Consider the following 15,947-nt stretch of genomic DNA (forward strand, 5'->3'; position numbering starts at 1 on the left):
ATATATGGTGCAGTATTTAGTCTGAAATAGTGAGACAAATGCCAGGCACTTCCTTTAACTAGGAGCCGTAGTCCACAAAGTCTTGTTGGTCTGAGTAGTGATACTTCCAACAAGAGTTCAGCTCCAGACCTAGTAGATTCTGCTGCCTTAAGAGCAAACAGTTTGTCAAAGTGGGCAGCCTGCTGGGAGTTTCTGACCTCTATCTTTTGCGGGATTGTAGTATGAGTTACCTCTTACACTACATATTTTCCCCCCAACCCCTGCAGACTGCATTGGAGTGGAGCCCTTCGCGCATCTTTCATCTCCTGATGAATATGCAGCAGTTTACAGCAACCTCACGCTCAAGTTTCACAAGTAAGTACCTCTCGCTGCATGACTGTAAGCCTTCCAAAGGGCAATGAACAAGGGGGATCTGCATTGAATGCGATGATTGCAACATTCAAGCAGGTCTCTTAGGAAATTACTTTGTAAATGGTAATGTTTTAAGACTATCTTAATATTTATTTTGAACGTTCGTGTAAAATGCGGTTTTCAAGTAGGATTTAGAAAGCATAGCAAAAACATTTATGTAATCCCTGTGCAATGCTTGCAGGGATTTGGGCTGTGTGGTTAAGCAAACCTAATCTTGTTCTAGATCTAAAATTCACTGGTTGATGCCCCCATAAACATGTTTTGGTGAGTGGTCTAGGTCTGAATTTCACCTTTATTCACAGTAGCATAGCTTTTTATTGTCATTACTCGTTTTTTCATCTTGGTACATCTCCTGAGTTTTAGCTGCTTCTTTGTGCTTAATTCCATATCGTGTACTGAAGTCCACTCCTATTTTCCTTCACCAGTTGAATTCCTCATCGTGCATTTTAATTTTTGCAAGTAAATTTCTCCTTTACTCACTTTGCAGATTGTTTTCCAGATATTACTTGTACTGTTCTATGCTGTACGTATAGTTATCAAGGGATTGAATGTTAATTTTTTTCACTTCACTTACATATATCTTCTGTACATGACAGTCCTAGTTTTTGCTCCTTGCGATATCATCTGGTTCCGAGTGTTACTTCAATTATCCTTTCGTATACTCTTTTGGATCTGAATTCTACACTAATCTTGAGACATTTCATCATCTGGGTTTGAATTTCACATATGTTCTCTGCATCTTGTGACTTTATAGATCTCATGAGTAGAGCTTTATTTTCTTTATCCTATTACCTTCTGACATGAATATCACGATGTAATGCTCAGTAGACTCTGCAGCGGTTTATGTTTGATACATATTTTTAGAAGGCACCTTTTGTAAGGGGTCCTGGTGTCTTCCGCAAATATCATGGCATTCTCTTAGGCCATGCAGAATCACTTTGGCACAATAGCAGCAGGATAATGACACAGTTTAGGCCCGACGTTTTCCTCTACTCCATGAATCACATTATCAGTCATCTCTTCTACTATTTGGGTCATCATCAATTTCTCATCAGTGCTAACTCAATGCATCTGATGGCGATAGCCTACTTTCTAGGTCTGTACATCAGGATTTATAAACGTGACCTTTGTCTTGCAACCAGCATTTCATTACTCCTCTTTTTTGCCGGTAAGAGACCCAGCACCACAGACATGTATCAAATACCCCCCTGTGTCTCAGCTGCAGGTGGTTGGGGCTCTATTGGTGGAGTAATGATTTGTGCTGTTTGGATTGGGTTTGTGTGCCAATGCATAGTTGTGCAGTATCCCAGCACTTAATAGTAAAGGTTGCTTGTGCTGTGGGCTAAGGTGCATTAGGTGAAGAAACTGTTTGGTTTACTGCAGTGTTCTCCAAAGTTGATCCTGGAGGGCCGGCTCCATGCCAGATTTTTAGCATATCCCCATTTAGATAAATGTAGTTATCTTAAAAATCTGGGATGAATCCGGCCCTTCAGGACCGACTTTGGAGAACCCTGGTTTAATGGATGTATTGCATGAATTTGGCTGCTAATTCTCAAAAGCTGTCGTTGGTGCTGAGCGAGATTGAGATGCAGTGTACGGGTGAATGATTTTCTATTAAATGATGTGAAATATAGTGGGTACAGACATGATGCTGTGGTTGTGTGTGCATAAATAGTGTGCCCTTGGTCATGTTTGAGATGCACCAGTGGTGGCCTCAATACCTAGCTAGAGGTACTTTGACAGAGCTAGCAAGTTTTCCCATTGAGAGGGGTTTTATCATTCTACAGGAGTGCTGTAAAAGCTGCCTGGGTTATTAATAGATTTGTAAAGTGGAATGTGCTCTATGTAAAGAGTGAAACTTTCTTAGAATTGCACAGAGGTCTGATGTGGTCCGGGCTCTTTCACCTAAATTGTCAAAAACAATGCCCCAGGCTTAGACGCCGCTGACAGACGGCTGCATTGTGACGTCATGTACTGGGTTGTGTCTTTGGAGCATGATGAATATCATATTTTTAGAGGACTGCACACCATTCACTCCATGTTCAGACAGCAAATCTCAACAAGCCAGCCCTTTATCACATACCCTCACAGGACCGTCCGTGCCGTCTGGCATACAGCAATCCTACTAGGATTGTCCTTGTACCAGCCACTTCTCTGCCAAGTGAAAACAGCAGTGTGTGAAAACGATACGTGGCATGTCTTTTACGTTTTTTAGGTTCCGCCTAGACAGGATAAAATGTTTTTAGTGCTGAAGTAAACTAATTTCCCTTTGCCCACTACTATTGACCAATAAACCATCACCACTCTGTATGACCAGACCATATTTAGAAAACCATGCTTGTTAAGTTTACAATGTTGGCAGCAGACACAAAGTATTGTATATGTTATGTATAACAGTTGAAGTGCAGTAAACCAGGGGAACTGAACAGGAAGCTGTAGTAAACTACTTCTCTGCTGTTCCTACTGTATTGCTGTGTTGGAAGGTATAATGACATCACAGAATGCCAGAGTGCCTATCTGTGTTTAGTGTGTCAGTTGATCATCTCAGGCTGAGCTGCTAGGAGCTTGCTCCCGGTGGGGCTGCATCTGTACCTTCTATCCTCTCCTACTCACCTATCTTAGAACCAAGCTACAATAAAGGATTATTCAACCATACAGAAGGACTTTGTATCTTCCTTTACTACAATTTGGCGACGATTTTGAACCTACGCATTGTGTATGGAGTAAGGACAACTGTGGTACTGAAGGACAAGGATCCAAGGACATCAAAGACTTTCAACACGTCAATTGAAACTTGAGAATTCATCTGTGCCAACCTGTAAAACGCCCTGAACAGCCCCACCAGTGTCCTGTACCATCCGGACAGCCTGCAGCCTGGGCGTTTGTCTACTGTGGTGTAACTAAGAAAATAAAGAAAGAAACTAAGAAAAGAAATGAAGAAGCAAGTACTCTACAAGTAACTCGCCACGACTGAGTCAACTGCTGGTCTGTCTGTGTTCCTCACTGCATGTGTCATATGAAATGTTGGCCACAAGATGGTGTACCTACACTGTGTAAGTACCGAGCGAGAGCAAAGTCTACCCCGACGCTAAATAATCCTGGTTGCAGTGACATTGACATTCTTAACGGAGTAAATTTGGAGCTAAGTTCGGGCCCCAGTGTGAAGGTCAAACTTCGTGACAACTTGCTCCTGAAATGTATTGATCGCGGGCAAAATTCGAGCCCTGGTGGTGTTTGAGACTGTTTGGCAATTTTGGCGTATGTCGAGAGAAGAGCGGAAACCCTCAAGAGACACTCCTGATCTCACCACCAAAATCGTGAGTCGGTTGCCGGGTGTGCGTGCTTTCTCTTGCGCGATCTCAGCATGTTTGAAACGTTGCCAGACAGTGGTGTCACACGCTCTCTTGCGTCACTCCGGCACACTCTGGTGTTGTCATGCGGCGTTGCCATGGAGCGACGTTGATGCAGTGTGGGCCCGTCAACGTAAGTGTCAACTTTCACTGCACTGATATCATTCGTTGCAGCGGAATTTTAGTGAGTGATCACGCTGTATGAAGCGGAGGTGCAATCGAGACAGATGCACGATTGTTCAGGAAGGTAAGAACGTGCATCCAGTGCTAGTCTCGTGCCAACCATTAAAACTAGCCTCGTTGTTTTTTTGTTTTTTTTCTTCTTTCAAGAGTTGTTTGCATACCTATCCAAAGGAGACTTGAGCAGGCGGCTTACTTATAAGCCGAAGAGACATTAAGTGCAGCGTGCATTAAGGGTAGCGTGCATTAAGGGTAGCGATTGACGCCAAGGACAAAGCATTCCTTTGAACAGACGAGTAAACTAAGTTTGGTGAAATCTAAGTTTAGAGAAATTTAAAGCAGAACATGGGGAAACTCTGCCAAAGTGCATTAAAGTTGTTTCTTGAAGATCAAACCGCAATCTCTTATTGTAAAGAGAGCTTGGAAAAACACGGAAGATAGTGGATTGAACGAACAGGAAGCAAAGGTGGCAGTCCAATAAGTAATAAATAATCTAACAAAACTGGTGCACCAGGGATCCAGGTGCGAAATGTAATCCCCTTTCCAACAAAATACATGTCAATATGCATGAATCTATCAGATCTAGTTCTGACCACAGTGACAGGAATCAAGACCAACAAGCGTCATTCTTATCAATCTGCAGAGTCCATTAGATGTTGCTGCTCGAATTTAATTTATTCCCACACCCGCTACTGTACATCACGTCACTCACAACAACATCTGAGAACAGCTCGCAGAACTGGGTTAACGAGTCCAAAGGAGCTCAATACCAGGAACAGATAGTTCTGAACCCGGTCAATGAGCCCAGTACTGGCACAGTCGATCTTAACCACGACAGAGAGCCCACAACGGGGACAAAGGTCTAGGATAGAGAGACCAGAGCTGAACCGCAGCGGAGAATCCAAGAACTGGAGCAGAGAGCCTGGAACCTCAAGGGGACAAAGGTCCGTCACAGTACCACGAGGAGAATAAGATCGTCCCAAGGTCCAAGAACCAGGAGGGGCCAAAAAAGTTGTCAGCTCATTTGCCCTCACTGTTTTTGCCGCACTACCAGTCATTTATAGCAGAGGGGAGATACTCCAAGATTGTGACGCAGAACCCAGGTCTAGAAGACAGTCCAATATCGGGAAAGCATAGTACCAGATCAAGGAGTGGGAAAAAAGGTCATCTCAGAAATAGGAGTGGACAAAGGTTGTGTGGAACATTTTGTTATTTGAGGAACAGTCTCCCTGGCGAGCCATTGCACACTTTTGAAAGGGCAGGTACTGTGGCTGTGTGACTTTTGGTGAGTGCTATCACCTTACTTTGTCTGTTTGCGGACTCATACAGTCTTTCCTGTTCCAAGAGATTGCACACTGAAGGAATCCTAGTGTTCTACTTTGTATGCTGGTAGCTGCAGGAAGCCTTGCGTGGAGACCTCGGGTGAAAGATCGTTCACCGGAGCCTAACATTTCTTCCTTGATCATTATGCCTATAATTATTGCATTTCCTGTTTTGGTGTGTAAATTCACTTCATAACATAGTGTCTGTAGCGGGCGGGTAGCGCCCCAGTGCTCCTACTCAATTTTCATGATGTGTGTTGAGTGAGTGAACACTGAGTGTACCATTTCCTTTCGAGGAGGTTGTGGGGGGTGTTTAATGTCTCATTTCAGACATGGTGGGGTTTTAAGGGTTAGTACCCTCCGGTGTACCCTATTGAGGGGAGGTTGTCGCTTTCGTCTTTTCAGGGTGAGTACCCTCTGAGTACCTGTATTAGGGGAGGTTGGGTGGTTTTCCAGGGCGAGCACCCTGGGGTGTTCAATGGTGATTATTCTGTGGTGTTTCTTGGGAAGTTGTGGGTGCGTTTATTCCTCTAATTTAGTTGTAATTTAAGTGTGTTGTGAGACAGTTAGCGTTCCGTTCAGCTCACAAGTGTAGTGTGCCTTTAGACGGTGTGTGTCCTGATTTAGTCTCTGTACATAGAGTGTACCCATTTCTTTGGGGAGGTTGAGGGGGTAGTCAATGCCTTTAATTTCTTAGTCTTCATACATAGAGTGTACCCATTTCTTTGGGGAGGTTGAGGGGTAGTCAATGCCTCTAATTTAGTTTTCAGTGTTCCAGGGTGAGTATCCTGCGGTGTACTCTATTTAAGGGGAGGCCGTAGTTTTAGTTTTCCAGGGTGAGTACCCTGTAGTGTACCCTACTTAGGGGAGGTTGTGTTATTTTCCACAGTTATTACTCTGTGGTGTACCCTATTTAGGGGAGGTGGTGTTGTTTTCGGTGGAGGTTGTTTGCTTAATTCCTAGCGTTACCATGGGTTTTCCTTTCATGTTGACACTATGCCAGGTGTGCAATGTAATCCCCTTTCTAACAAAATACATGTCAATACCCATTTCTTTGGGGAGGTTGTGGGGGTAGTCAATGCCTCTAATTTAGTTTTCAGTGTTCCAGGGTGAGTATCCTGCGGTGTACCCTATTTAAGGGGAGGTCGTAGTTTTAGTTTTCCAGGGTGAGTACCCTGTAGTGTACCCTACTTAGAGGAGGTTGTGTTGTTTGTTTTTGGTGGAGGTTGTTGGCTTAATTCCTAGCGTTACCATGGGTTTTCCTTTCATGTTGACACTATGCTCCAGTCAATGTCTTCCTGCTTGGAACTTGAGGCCAAGGATGTCACGTTCATAGGACTTTGAGTGGGAAGTTTCTCTCTAGTGTTTAGACCTTTTCCGTTACTCTTAACGGATTGTAAGTGTCAGCATGCCGCCTACCCTAATCAGGGGAACTTTTGTCCTTTTCCCAGAGTGTTTACTCTCTGGTGTATTCTTCTTTGGGAGGTTGCACTTTTCCTGTCATCTAGAGTCACTTATACCCCCTTGGGTACTCTTCTATTGGAGATGTTGTTTTCTGGCATACCCTTTATGGGAAAGTTGTAAGGGCGGTTGTTCCCTTGTCTTCCAGGGTGATTGCCTGGTGGTGTACTCGTTTACGGGTAGACTGTGGGGGTGACCACCCTTCTCTGTTGCTTTGGTTTTTCCACCCAAGTCTTGCCTTGTTCTTTATTTCTTTACCCAAGGGAGGGGGATGGGGCGTGAAGTACTGACATTTGCAATTTTGATGCATTCAATGATGTTTTGCATTTTAATGCATTTCTTTTCATGCCAGTGTTGTTCCCGATACCTCATGTACTACACCATTAGGTATTTGCATCTCAATGTTTTCAATTTATGTCAATGTTATTTCTGAGGTATCTAACTTGTCTTTCTCTTTATTTCTGCTGTTGTTCCCCAAGGAAGGAGGATGTGTAGTAAACTACTTCTCTGCTATTCCTACTGTATTGCTCTGTTGGAATGTATAATGACATCATAGAATGCCAGAGTGCCCCTCTGTGTTTAGTGTGTCAGTTGATCATCTCAGGCTGAGCTGTTAGGAGCTTGCTCCTGGTGGGGCTGCATCTGTACCTTCTATCCTCTCCTACTCACCTATCTTAGAACCAAGCTACAATAAAGGATTATTCAACCATACAGAAGGACTTTGTATCTTCCTTTACTACAGAAGCACGGGGTCACTCCCGGTTTCGCTGATCTCTAGGAGATTTGCTGTCAGACAGACACTAGTGTAAAGATCCACCACGCATTAAGTGGTTAGTTATGAAGTTTTTTTTCTCCATTAAGTTGCGTCCAGCATCCTCTTATAGGTTCTTTACTCCAACTCCCCTTTCTTCATCAGAAAACATTCCAGTCCCTCAGTTCCATATTCCACTTTACATAAAACATTCTAGCTACTCTACAACTAGTTCTTTCAGAACCCTGTGGAACACACTTCTGTGGTCCGGAAGATCTTGGGACTGGAGCAAAGTGGAGTGGTTTGGTTCCCATTTTTATACACATTTTACGGACGGGATGTATAACAATTGTGTAAAGCATCAGAACAAGTTTGTGTTGGTTCTCTTTTGGATGTGTCTTTACCTGGCTGTTACTTAGATCCAGGCTTTGTGTGAGGTGATGTCTTCATCAGCAGGTAGCAGGGGGAGGTGGCAGTCAGTAATAGTATCCAAACTAAAGGCACAATGAAGTACAAGATTTCTGCTCCTGGCTGTCCTCATTCTTTCTGAAGCAGACGAAAAAGAAGGCCCGCCCTAGAAACTTTCACATTTTGACCATACAGAAACAGTCCAACTCCTCACCTCTGCCATCTACCAAATGCCAGTGCTTCGGAAGGACCGGTCGGCAGCCCTCTGTTAACAAGGTCCTCATTTAATTTCTAAGGGAAGCCCTACCTTCGTCCTTTTTCACTTTAGTAACTTGGTCTACACTCTACAGCTACAGGAATGCAGGCAAAAATCTTCCTGTATCTGGGGAACCTGTCTTCATCCTCCACCTTGTGCCACGTTAAACCAAGGCCATCCATGATGGATCCCAGTGGCTTCGTTATATAGATGCGCACAACACACAGAGCACTACTAGCATCCAGATGCTCTACACTCAAGCAATAAAAAACTCTTTCCCTCTCATGCTGTTAATGGAACAGTATGTGTAGTGGTGTGAATCTACTTGCACCTGAAGGTCTATTCATTTTTGGTGGGCGGTAAAGGGGGCGGTCTGGCTAGTGACTGAGAGGAAGGGAAAAGGGCCAGCCCTTACAAGGCAGAACCAGTTCAGGTGAGGTGAAGAGTGCCTTTCCATACCCAGGGTGCAACCAGCCACCAACTCTTGTCTCCTCATAATCTTCGCTCTGTGGTACTCTCGGTCCAGTTCAACAAGTCTGAACTGTCGTGAGCCCCTTCAAACGCCAGAGATTTCCATTCCTTCCTCAAAATGATCCAGGATCAGCTTCTGTCTCACTTGCGATGACAGCTGCTCCTTCTTGTAGAACATCTGCTTATCAGGCTGCCATCTGATCTAGCCACCTCATCTATGCCGGTCTGTTTTCCTCTCTTCACGTTCTCCCAGACCAGCTCTACTCTACGATGTGCTATGCTGAGCAGTGTCCACACAGCACCGTTCCCTCGCAGTTTCAGCGAGTCATTCAGTGGGCAAGTTTTCAGACCCCAGAGCTAGTTTCCCATTTTAACAGACTTCATCTTAGCGGACTACATGTCGAAGAGGGGGCTGCTCAGAACAACTCTACTCCAAGTCTCTCTGTCACCCTACATTGCCTTCAAGGCAATTAATGAAGCTTACTCCACCTTTATTAATCAAACATTTATAGAGCGCTGCAAATCACCCATGAGTGCCTCAAGACGCTGAAGATGTTGGCTGCTGCATAGTGGTATGATCAGTCAACCATCCAGGTCTATAGTTCTTTCTTGAATTGCTGGAGGGACAGTGCAGGCCTGACGTACAGGGGGAGGTTGTTCCATGCCGCGGCGGCCAGGTGCGAGAAGGAGTGTCCTCCATTGGTGGTACGGTGGATCAGTGGTGTGTCTGTGGGGGGAGAGGGAAGTGGATCGAAGGTGTCTGGTTGATTGGTGTAAGGTTAGGCATTTGTTGATGTATGCTGGCCATTCATTGTGAAAGCGTTGGTCAGCATCTTGAACTGGCATCGCTTCTGAATCTGAAGCCAGTGTAGTTCCTTGAGATGTGGTGTGATGTGGGTCCTTCTGGGCAAGTTGAGTATGAGTCTTACCACGGAGTTTTGTATTGTCTGGAGTCTCTTAAGGACGAGTGCAGTGATTACTATGTAGAGTGTTTTTCCATAATTCAGTCTGCTGGTGATGACTGCCTGCATGACGGTCCTTCCGATGTTGACTGGGAGCCACTTGAAGATCTTGTGGAGGGTATGGAAGCAGGCGGATGAGACTGCGTTGACTTGTTTCTTCATGGATTGCTTGCTATCCAGGGTGATGGTGAGGTGGCGGGCGGGCGTGGACTGTTGGGGCATGGGGGTGGGCCGAGTTCCACAGGCCACCATGCATTTTTCCATGGCGAGGTGGTGTTCCTAAAGATAAGGACTTACATGTTGTCTGTGATTAGTTTGAGACAATTGTCCTTCATCCAGTTTGCAACGTTCATCATGCATCTGTGGAAGTTGGCTTTGGTGGTGGAGGGGACAGTGAGAGAATGAGCTGGGTGTCATCAGCGTTGCAGATTATGTTGAGTCCTTTTGATCTGATGGTGTCAGCCAGGGGATCATGTAGGGGATTGATGAGGGTGGTGCTGAACTACGAGCTTTGGGGGACTCCAAAGATTATCTTCATGGGCTCCAAGGTGAACGGCGGGAGACAGATCCTTTGGGCTTTATCGGTGATCATTTGAGGGCGTCTCCCCGGATCACGATGCGTCAGTCTGTTGAGCAGGATGTGATGGGAGACCGTGTCAGACATAGCTGACAGGTCCAGGAGGATGAGGGCTGCCGTTTCTCACAAGTCCAGGAGGAATCTGATGTCAGTGGCTGCGCACAGAGCTTTCTTGATGCTGTGGTTAGCTCAAAATCTGGATTGGGAGGGGTCCAGGAGGTTGTTGTCTTTGAGGTGTTGGGTGAGCTGCTAGTTATTTGCTTTCTCGAGAACTTTTGCTGATAGGGGATCAGAGATATGGCGAGGGGGTAGTTCTTTGATTCGGCTTGGTCGACGGATGTTTTTTTAGGAGGGACCTCCTTTAGCATGTTTCCACTCCTCAGGGAAGGAGGCCACGCTGATGGAGGTGTTCGGGAACTCCCTCAGCTCGTCCCCAATTGTCTTGCTTCCGAGGTTGAAGACGTGGTGGGGGCAGGGGTCCATGTGTGCCCCCGAGTGCATGGAGTTCATCATGGAGATAGTATCTTTCGTGATGAGGAGGTTCCAGTGGGTGAGCAAGTTTTCTTGATTTGTGTTTGTCGGTGTGAGCTGGTTGATGCGGTCAGCGGGGGCGAAGGGGTGGCGTGCAAAGTTTTCGTAGATGGCCAAGAATTTGTCATGGAAGTAGTCTGTGAGGTTGTTGCCCAGTTCCTGGGAAGGTGTGATGTTCTCAGTGGCTGCGGGATTTGTGAACTCCCTCACGACGGTGAAGAGTTCCTTGCTGTGAATTGTGCTGGCCTCAATGGGTTCTCCTTTATCCGCTGTGGAATAGTCTTTAGGGGTCTAAATTTTCTCTACTGCACTATGACACATCATCTTCCGGATTTTAGTTTAACCTTGATTTACTCTGCTGCACCAGCTCCTGTGGGTGAATTCACCTTTATCGTCCATTGGGCCTCATCTTCTCCGTCTGCATTGCTCATTTATTTATTCTTGGTAATTTATTGCCCCTTAGTTTTTCGTCTAATCTCTGTAGCATATCAGCTTCTGGTTGTGAATGTCATATTTATTCCATATGATGTGCCTAATTATTCCTATGAATGCTTTCTAAAATCCTTGTGTTCCCCAATCTGGGCTCTTTAGAGTACTGTAATGCTTTTGTCTGACTCGCAAGAATCAGAACGAAGATCGAAGAACACTTTCACTTGTCTCACATTTGTAGTTTTTCACTTCTACTAGGAGGCTGTTTTATGTTGTGGGCACTGATGTTGGAAAGCTTCCATAATTCTCTAGTTCTGCGATTAATCTCTGCTCAAATGCTGTCGCGCCTCAAACTGCTACTTTCTCTTCTGGGGAACCTGTAACAAATAACTTTTATCATATTGTTTTCTGGATCTACATTTGTAATTTATGGAAATGTTTCTGGTTTATTAATTTTGTAAATATGCTTTGACTCTGAATATTCTTTGATTTAATGAATAGTGTATTTTTTCTGCAGGCTCATCAACGTCACCATCCAGTTCAAGCTTAAGGCTATTAATATTCAGACCATCATAAACAATGAGATCCCCGACTGCTACACATTCACCATCACTGTAAGTACTACAAGGGCATGTCGGCACTGTGCAGCAACGGAGCGCTTGCACATCATGGCCCACATTCACATGTGGCTTTTTCTGTTTGTAAATGTGGTATCTGTGATGCATTCCATGCTGCAGTTCTACGTGGATGCCAGGCTTAGGTTGCATTTTTATTGAAACAGTACCTCCTTTTGCCTTTTAACATCCCACATTTGGCCCTCTAAAGGAATATTCAGAATGCTATGAATCCGCTTTTGAGCAGAGCTAGTGGAGAAGTTGGATCAAGATAGAGACACATTTGCAGACCTGTGTGATCCCAGTACAGACATATCAGTGGGTGCTTCTGTTCAGTGCTGTGTGGTAGAGCTGTGCAGGTGGTTGGGGCTCTATTGGTGGAATAATGACTTGTGCTGTTTGGATTTGTGTACCAATGCAGAGTTGTGCAGTAACCAAGCACTTAAGAGTAAATGTTGCTTGTGCTGTGGGCTAAGGTGCATTAGGTGAACAAACCGTTTTGTTTGCTGCAGGGTTCTCCAAAGTTGGTCCTGGAGGGCCGGATCCATGTCAGATTTTTAGCGTATCCACATTTAGATAAATGTAGTTATCTTAAAAATCTGGCATGGCTCCGGCCCTCCTGGACTGACTTTGAAGAACCCTGGTTTAATGGATGTATTGCGTCAATTTGACTGCTAATTCTCAAAAGCTGTGGGTAGTGCTGAGAGGGATTGAGGTTCAGTGGTACGAGTGAATGATTTTCTAGTAAGTTATGCTAAATATAGGGTTTAGACCCGATGCTGCGGTTGTGTGTGCATAAATAGTGTGTGCCCTTGGTCATGTTTGAGATGCACCAGTGGTAGTCTCAATACTTAGCTAGAGGTACTTTGACAGAGCGAGCTAGTTTTCCCATTGAGAGGGGTTTTATCGTTCTACAGGAGTGCTGGAAAAGTTGTCTGGGTTATTACTAGTTTTTTAAAGTGGAATGTGCTCTATGTAAAGAGGGAAACTTTAGTAGAAATGTGCAGAGGTCTGATGGGGTCGAGGCTCTTCCACTTAAATTGTCAAAAACAATGCCCTAGGCTTTGATGCCGCTGACCGACAGAAGGCTGCATTGTGAGGTCATGTCCCGGGTTGTGTCTTTGGAGCATGATGTGTGTCATATTTTTAGAGGACTGCACACCATTCACTCCATGTTCAAACCACAAATCTCAACAAGCCAGCCCTTTACCACATACCCCCACAGGACCGTCAGTGCCCTCTGGCATACAGCAAACACTAGGATTGTCCTTGTGCCAGCCACATCTCGGCAGAGTGAAAACACCAGTGTGTGAAGAGAGTAAGTGACATGTTTTTGTTTACGTTGTTTAGGTTTCGTCTAGACTGTGTATGCGTTGTCTCTGCAAGACATGTTGTTTATATACAGTGGGCTTACAGCCCGCCTATAGCTTACCATTTGCTAGCTTCAAAGTCTCTCTCATTTCCTCTTCTCCTATTTGTCACGGCATGCAAGCGTTGTCTTCTTGTATGTGGGTATCCCCTGGAGCAAGGACTTGTGTCCATCCATTGCTCTCGTTTCTGGAGCTACTATTTTCTTTGGTTTAAAGCACTCCATATGAGTGCTGGTGTTTTCAGGCTGTCTTCATCCCCGCCCATGTAGCTTCTGTTCCCTCCCAACCCCCTACCTTCTACACTATGCCACTGCACTCTCTACACTATGCCACTGCACTCTCTACACTATGCCACTGCACTCTCTACACTATGCCACTACACTCTCTACACTATGCCACTACACTCTCTACACTATGCCACTACACTCTACACTATGCCACTGCACTCTCTATACTACACCGCTGCACTCAACGCTGCGCCACTGCACTCAACGCTGCGCCACTGCACTCTGTGCTGAGCCACTACGCTGCGCCACTGCACTCTACGCTGCGCCACTGCACTCTACGCTGCGCCACTGCACTCTACGCTGCGCCACTGCACTCTACGCTGCGCCACTGCACTCTACGCTGCGCCACTGCACTCTACACTACGCCACTGCACTCTACACTACGCCACTGCACTCTGCTCTGCACTAGTTTACACCACTGCACTCTACCCTATGCCGTGGCACATTATGCCACTCTGCTCCACTCTCCACCACTAGTCACCACTCTACCCTCTCTACTCTGTGCCACTACAAGCAATAGGCCACTCTACTCTTCTCTGCACCACTCTATGCCACAGCACTCTGTCATTCTACTGTACACCACCCTACTCTACGCCGCTACACTCTAATCCTCTCTATTATATGCCACCGCATTATCTGCCACTCTGCTCTGCACCACTATACACACTGCACTGTATGCTTCTGCACCACTCCAGTCTATGCCACTGCACTCTCCTCTGCACCACTCTATGCCACTGCACACTACTCCACTCTCCCACTCTACGCCACTGTACTCTACTCTGCACCACTGCACTGTATGCCACTCTACTCTGCATCACTACTCTGCACCACTGCTCTTTACACCAGTCCACTTTTCTCTGCACCACTCTACTCCGCTGCACTCTATGCCACTCTATTATACGGTGCACCACTGCATTCTACGCCACTCATCTACTCTATGCCACTCTACGCGACTGCACTCTAATCTGCACCACTCTACTCTACGCCATTACACTCTAGGCTTCTGTACTGAACTCTGCCCCACCCTTCGCCACTGTATTCTACTCTGCACCTTTGGGATCTACCCCACTATCTATTCTGCGCCACTTGACTCTATGCCACTGCACTTGATACTACTGCACTCCACGCTTTGACCCCAGGAGACTAGGATTGCCACACTTGACCATATGATGTGGGTCTCACATGTTTCTTCTTCTTCTTCCTCAATCCCATGATCTTCTAACGACTTTAGTGCTTACTCTCAGACTGACCTCCAGGAGAAAGCGTTTTTGTAGAAGCCAGACATTAAACTGAAATAGGTGCCTCCTGTAATAATGGCGAGAGAGAGTTTGTTCCTTATTTTGGAGCTGCAACTAGGAAATATTCAATGACCTACAGTGTGTCTTGACTGCAGCACTTTGTGCTCAGCTGTTCAGTGTATGAATGGGAATCTGGCCACGATGGGTGTCCACAGAGCTGTTTTCGGAGTAAAGTATTGAAAGCCTTTTTGTTGCTTCCACTATTGTCCTGTCTGTTAGTTTTGCATGTTCTCCATGGGGCCACCGTACCGAAGATGTGGTGGTAAGAAGAGAAGTACTGGATCAAAGTGTGTACTGCGCTGTCTACAAATCAAAGGATTGTTTCTCCTGGTGAAGAAATAAGAGTTCATGGTTGCTAGTGGCCAGAGGATTACGAGACCGGTGGTTAAGAGTCTTTTGGGGTGACTAGTATATGTCTTTCAGTAGCTGATAAGGTGTCTTGGAGTTCTTGTGAAACACCATGTATGAACCAGTGGTTTCTAGTCTTATAGGAAGAACTCTGATGCTTCTATGATTTTTTTTTTTTTTGTGAAATTTCAATTTTTCTTATTCTCATGAAACCAGGAGTGCTGTCTTGAGGTTTTCACTACTGGTATCTGAAATATCAGGAGAGCAAGAGCATGTCTCGAGTGGTGGTGTTCAATTCATGAGATTGGAAATATGTCTGTGCTGCTTGTGTTGTCTTTGGGCTATCTCATCCCTGTGATCTCAACTTCTTACCCATATTGGTGTTGCAGCAGTGCCCCAAGCCTAGGACTTGTTTCAGTGTTCACATTCTCCACATCTACCCTACTGTTTTCATGCCATCTCAAGTTAAACATATTCAGGAACTGTTCTGTATCAGCACCCTTTTGGGCCACCATGTACAGCGCTTTGGTCGCCTTATCCTATACCTTGAAGGCAGTGACTGTTTCCTGCTGTCTTTGTTTTCCTTCTAGCTCAGACTGTTGCTAAACCTTGGGGTCTTCCCCTACATATTGATGTTTGGGCGATGACGTGTAACTGTTGCATCAAAGCAAGTGTATTATGAACAAAAAATACAAGTAAATATGTGTTCGAGGCATATGAGCTGCAGATTACACACTTTTGCATAGATCGCCATCTGGTGTTGGGCCCGGATGTTTGCAGTTGTTTTTCCTCTTGGAAAGTCTTTGGAAGTCACGAGGTCGGTGTCTCCTCCTTTGGATTGTATTGCGCATGGGCTTCGGCTCCATCCTCAGATTGTTTTTTTCCGCCATCGGGCTCGGATGTAATCTTTGCGCTCCAGTT

At 45.4% G+C, this 15,947-nt stretch overlaps 1 protein-coding gene across 3 annotated transcripts in view; it reads left to right on the top strand.

Moving 5' to 3' along the window:
* MCOLN1 (mucolipin TRP cation channel 1) overlaps nucleotides 1–15,947 on the top strand; it is a 147,398-nt gene that overhangs the window by 73,712 nt on the left and 57,739 nt on the right. For all 3 annotated transcript variants that reach the window (XM_085654358.1, XM_085654359.1, XM_085654360.1), the window contains 2 exons: nucleotides 267–354; nucleotides 11,627–11,723. In XM_085654358.1, coding sequence (XP_085510484.1) covers nucleotides 267–354; nucleotides 11,627–11,723 — 185 coding nt within the window. The remainder of the gene's footprint in view (nucleotides 1–266; nucleotides 355–11,626; nucleotides 11,724–15,947) is intronic.

Source organism: Triturus cristatus, chromosome 4_1 (genome assembly GCF_964204655.1).
Source record: "Triturus cristatus chromosome 4_1, aTriCri1.1, whole genome shotgun sequence".
In the NCBI taxonomy this organism is placed as follows: domain Eukaryota; kingdom Metazoa; phylum Chordata; class Amphibia; order Caudata; family Salamandridae; genus Triturus; species Triturus cristatus.